We start from the raw sequence: 5,944 nt of genomic DNA on the forward strand, positions 1-5,944 counted from the left end.
GGGACATGTTAGGCTCTAACAGAGCTATACTTTACTACTTAGGCTACTTGAATCAATAAATTAAGTTAGAGTTGCGTTATGTGAATGAATGAATGAATGCATTTTTATTTTCGTGTCTTGTCGCTAAGACCCATCCCTTACGGGATTATAAGATACCAACAACATAAATAAACAATATCACGTTCACTTCCCACACAGAAGTTACACAAAGTATTTGATCAAACAAAACAGGAATTAGCTTTATCAAAAAATAAAATAAAATACATCACATATACATTTTCTTTGTCCGTATGTCCCAAGCTTTCTCTATATATTCTGCTAATGCAAATATATTTTGTTCGAAAATCCATCTCAGTCGCTCTGCATCACTTAACCACATCAGATCTATATTTTTACATCTGTTAAATAACTTTTGACGTAGCTCATAATACAACGGGCAATAGAAAAGGAAATGGAACTCATTCTCAATATAATTTATATCACAGTAGGTGCAAATACGTTCTTCTGTAACTCCTCTATACCTCCCAGTCTCAAGGTGCAAGGGCAAGATCCCAGAACGAAGTTGGGCACATAGGGATCTTTGTCTTTTGGATAATGGGGCACAAACATACTTTTCACTAGCGTAACAGCTTTTTATCGTAACAAATGTTCTCAGCTTTGGTTTGTACAATATGTCCTGTGACCATTTGTTCTGAAATAAACTATAAAGTGTGTCTTTTTAACCATAGAGATGCTTACAACCCTGTTATTTAGAAAACTGTCATGTAACCCAGTTCGTACAAGTGTCCTCTATTGCACTTGCCCATGCACCTTTGTGTGAGTAGTCTGCATACTTGTTTAGCGTTCAGTCAGTTGACATTGCAAGAGACTCCTGTCAAAATAAGCTGATCTACCATACCAGTTCATGCAGTGCGGTGCATCGCGGACCATCACGTTCACCGCTGTAAGCTCGGAGATCTGTGCATTTTGCAGGAATGTGATGATGTTTTTCACTGGAGGAAGGAAATATATTTCCTGTTGCCTTATATGGCGTGGATGTTCAATTATACCAGGCGACACCAGGCGATTCGCTTGGGAAAGAGGCGAAATGAGCTCCAGCCGCGATCCGCACGAATGAAGCCATTACGCAACCTTTGGTGGACTGATTAATACGCTCTCATTACACACTTAATTTACACCTCTTCATTCCACTGTTCGGTTCTTGAGCTTACGTAGGATTCATGATGACGTTGTATTACCATGTTTTTTGTTCTTGCTTACTGTAAATCGCTCTGGATTAAGAGCGTCTGCTAAATGCCTAAATTGTACTTTGGGCTAAAATGTCTCCCAGAAATAGCGAAGCCGGTTCAGGGCAGGAAAAGTGGTGGAAGAAGTAGGCCTACTCGTATAATATGTTCCGTCTTTCTTTTTTTCAATACCACATACTTCAAATGTTGGTGTGTCCTCCACCATTTCCTTGCCGTTACCAACCAAGAAGCAGGAGTCCCATCCCGTCCCCATGAAAGCCATGACTTTGATACCGGACAGACTTATTCGGAAGAATAACAGGACAGAAAGTGGTTCCATTTATACAGTTAAACTAACAGAGCATTTTAAAGTGTAGATTGGGATCAAAAGATTAAAAAAAAGTTAAGGCCAAGGGCTACACTGGGGACGGAATTGGCTCCGCAACGGTACGCTGCCACTATAATCAATGGAACCCAGGTGCAGTGCTCAGGTTGTGCGTGATTCTATTTTTTCTGTGTGTGCCCGGGGTTTACGCAGCCCTTCACCTCGCCTTCAGAGGACAAAAACAGTACAGAACTCCCCGTTTTGTTAGACAAATTGAGGTTGCAGCCACCTAGCTGTGTATGGTTCTGTCCCGCCACCAGTGTAGTAAGAGTTACAGAGCCATAAAGGTACAGTTTGGCCCCGTACATTCTAGCCCCGGACCAGACGGTGAGAAACTACTGTTAACCATGGGTGGTGTCATCCTCCACAAAATCTTTGGCCTGCTCTGCCGAGATCACATCGATGTGACTCACCTTGTTTCTGAACTTTACTCCATAGAACTTATGGGCCGATTCCAGCAGCTCGGGCCTAAAGGTGGTGGTGATAAACTGGGCGCGGCCTGCCAGTTCCACAATCATATCTGAGACGGCCTTCCTGTGCTGGGCGTCGAGGGCCTGATCGATCTCATCAAACAAGTAGAAGGGGGCAGGGTCACACTTCTGAATGGCGAAGATGAGAGTCAAGGCCACCAGGGACTTCTGACCACCAGAAAGCTGCTGCATCTCTCTCATCTCACCCTGCTCCCCTGTGAACGACACCTTGATGCCGACTCCCGTGAACCGGTCCACAGAGGGGCCATTGCTCGAGTCCCACTCGCCATCAGCACCACATTCATTCTCATCCTGGGACTGGCTTCCCTCCGAGTCTTCCTTCTTCATGACTAATGCAGCTTTGCCTCTAGGCACCAGCTTCTGGAACACCTCACTGAAGTTCTTAGACACCTGTTTGAAGGTGAGCTGGATGGCCTCGTACTTGCGCAGCTCCAGGACGTTCATCAGATCTGTGATGGACTTGTAGCCACGGTCAAGCTCCTCCTGACGCTTGATCAGCTTTTCCTTCTGCTCTGAGAACTTGACAAATTGGTCCAGGGCTTTCTTGTTCACGTGGCTGTACTTCCTCAGCTCCGTATTGCACTGCTCCAATGAACGGAACAACTGTTTGAGTGTCAGGGTATGGTAATTATCAGAGGCTTCCTGTGGCAGCGAGCCAAGCTCTCTGATCTTCTTTGTGCACTCCTCTTTCTTTTTGAGAAGCATGCCCTGTCGGTTGGTCATCTTCTCTAGCTCCTTGGTGTCATTGTTGACGGCATCATTCTGCTCTTTCTCGATGTTCTTCCAGCGATCCACGCTCGCCACGTGGGTCTTGATCTCAGCTTCCGTTTTATCAATCAGACCGTCCAGATCTTCTGACCGTGCCAATGCGTCTTTGACACGTTTGTCAATGATGTCCAGCTCAGAGGTTGTGGCTGTGAGCACTGTTTCTCCCTCAGTCTCTTGCAGCTCGTTCAACTCCTGTTCAACTTGGTCAAGGCGTTTCCGTAGGTTCTCATTGAGATGGGTCTCTGCCCTGGTCATGATGCCCTCCAATTTAATCCTCTCATTCAGAAGCTGCCTGTTGTCCTGTTGGATCTGACGAATTTCATAAGTGAGGTCATCAACACGCCTCTGGTCCTCCAGACTGAGCTGAGTGAGGAGGTCTGTCCCCAGCTCAGTCTTCAGTGACTCCCTGGTTGACTCCATAGCATACAGGCTGGACTCCAGACTCTGCAGACTGTGTTGCTTGGGCATGAAGTTCTTTTCAGACTGCTGCCTCTTCTCTTTGACCATCTTCATCTCCAATATGATGCTGTCTCGGGAGGCTCTGAACGTCTTCTGCTGTGTCTTAAACTGCTGCATCTGGTTTGTCAGCTGGTCATTCTCATTGTTGACGCTTTCAATGTTCTTGTGAAGGTTCTCGTTCAGCTTGACCTCCAGCTCGCCCAGGTCCTCCTCTGTCTTCCTCATGTCCTTCTGTAGCTCCAGGCGGGACTTCCTGGTGTCGTAATAGCCTCCTGTTAGAACTCCACGGTGGCTCACCTGATCGCCCTCCAGAGTAATACAATCCATAGCGAGGGCTCTGGCTAGCTGTGTGGAAACCTCCATGCTGCGACAGATCAGTGTCTTCCCAAACACATGCTTGAAGGCCTTGTCAAAACTTTCACTGTAGCGGAGCTTGCTGATCATAGGAATGGCATCGTTGGTCTCAGGGTAGCCCGTGTCCCTAACAGCCAGCTTGCTGAGGGGCAGGAAGGTAACCTCTCCAGGTAGGTTCATCTTGTTGAACTCCATGAGGATTTTGGTGCTCACCTCGTCGGTCTCTACAATGTGGTAAAACAACCTAGTACCAGCAGTCACCTCCACGCAGGTATAAAAAGCAGGCTCACACTCAAAATTGTTCATGACAATGCCGTGGTAGCCATTGATGACATGCTGGTTTATGCCCTTCTGGTGGAAATGCAACAGAACTTTGTTGATGCTGTCAATACCGTTCATAATAGCCTTGCCAGTGGATGCTCTTAGGAGCTGCTTTTTCTTTTCCAGGTCCTCCCGTTTGTCTGCCAGGGCCTGCTGCTCCGTGTTCTCCTCACGCCATAAGTAGTTTATTTCACTTTGCAACTCATCTTTCCTCTTCTTAACTTCATTGCAATTTTGATTGAGCTCTTCAAGGCGAGTCTTGACTTCGTCGAGATCTTGATTACGTTTATTGTACTGCTCCAAGTTCTTCTCCTTGTTGGTCTCGGTGTCTTCTAGATCTGTGTGGATGGCAGTGATCTGCCTCTTTTTGTCGTTGATGGACTGGTCGAGAGATTTCAGCTCCTCCTTGATCCACTTGTCTCTCTCCTCCTTGGAGGTGAACTGGCTGCCTCGACCCTGCTTGGCGTACAGATCACTTCTCTCATGTGTGGCCTGGGCCAGTCTGCCAATGCCACGCTCATCTTTCTCCTTCACCATGTTGAACTTGGGCTCTGTCTCCTGCATCTCCTTCTGCTTCTCCTCAATCATCTCCAGCAGCTTCTGATGCTCCTTCAGCAGACGTTCCCTCTGTTCACTGTTCCCTGCCAGCTCATCCTGCAGATCCTTGGTCTTCAGCTCCAGCTTGGTCCTTTGTTTGATCTGCTCCTGGTGTTCGGCCGACAGTTGCTCTCTCTCCTCCTGCATGGCAGAGATCTTAGATTTTAGCTCTCGCACAATGCGCTCCATCTCCTCCACTTTGTCCCTGGCATCCTGCTGAGCATCACGCAGCTGTCTGGATTTGTCGCCACAGGTCTCTCTCTTTGTAGACAACTCATCCAGTTTGGCACAGGTCTCGTTCAGCTCCTGGTTGTAGATGGTGTACTCTAGGGCCCTCCTCTTCTTGTCCCACTTCTGGTACTGAGCCAGCTCCTCCTTCTCATCCTCAAGGGTGTGCAGACGGTCCTCAATATACTTGAGCACCTCACTGATCTTCTCTCGTTTACCCTCCGTCTCCTGTATGAGGGTAATGCTCTCCTCTTTCCGTTCATCATAAACCCTGGTCCCTGCCACCTCTCTCAGCAGTTTCAGACGCTGAGAATCAGGAGCTGTGGCCATTTGGTTAATCTTTCCCTGTTTAACAATGTAGTATGGGTTACTGCGAGAGAAGCCAGCACTTTCCAACAGATTCATGACATCAGTCTTAGTGACGGTCTTTTTGTCTAAGACATACTGGTCCTTCTTGGCACTGATTTCACGGCGGAGGGACACCTCCTCTTTGTCGATCGGCAGCCTGTTGTCAGAATTGTCAAATATAATCTCCACAAAGGCCAAAGTAACACGAGGCCCGGTTCCATCATGAAGCAGGGCCAGGCGGCGCTCAGTGCTAAGGTTGTTGAAGTCATCACTGAGCACAAACTGAATGGCATAGAAAAAATTACTTTTTCCAGACCCATTTCGTCCGACAATGACGTTATTCTTTGGACTAAACGGGTCTACGATGGTTTGGTCCTTGTAACTCCGGAACCCCTGGATGATGACCTGTTTGATGTGCATGGTGGTTTAACTGGGAACCTTACCTAACGTGGCTTGGAGATAAACTCCCCTCTTGATGGGAATTTAATGCTCTTTCCACTCAACAGTTATGACTTGTATTGCATATTAATTATGTCACAATGATGACGTCAATCATCTCCAAATGTGGGTGCAGTTTCAGCCTCTCTCTGAAGCTATAAGAATGGTATATCATGCAGGACAGTGGTAACCAACCTTTTCTAAGCCTAAACCCACTTTTATTCCGAATTGACCATATGCACACTGGGTGAAAGTACATCTGTAGACCACTCTGGTGCAGTAGACCGTCTGCACACACCCTTGTCTGCACACCCTTGAGGACCTGGGGG

General features: G+C 47.2%; 1 protein-coding gene across 1 annotated transcript; it reads right to left on the reverse strand.

Annotated features, from left to right (window-relative positions):
• Positions 1–1,952: 1,952 nt before the first annotated feature.
• Positions 1,953–5,597, reverse strand: LOC308324838 (structural maintenance of chromosomes protein 3-like; the record flags this gene model as incomplete). The annotated part of the gene is made up of 1 exon (XM_080777149.1): positions 1,953–5,597. The coding sequence occupies one exon, from the start codon at positions 5,595–5,597 to the stop codon at positions 1,953–1,955; it is 3,645 nt and encodes a 1,214-aa protein (XP_080633275.1).
• Positions 5,598–5,944: the final 347 nt, after the last annotated feature.

The sequence above is a fragment of the Protomyctophum bolini genome (genome assembly GCF_963924005.1).
Source record: "Protomyctophum bolini genome assembly, chromosome: 11".
NCBI lineage: Eukaryota > Metazoa > Chordata > Actinopteri > Myctophiformes > Myctophidae > Protomyctophum > Protomyctophum bolini.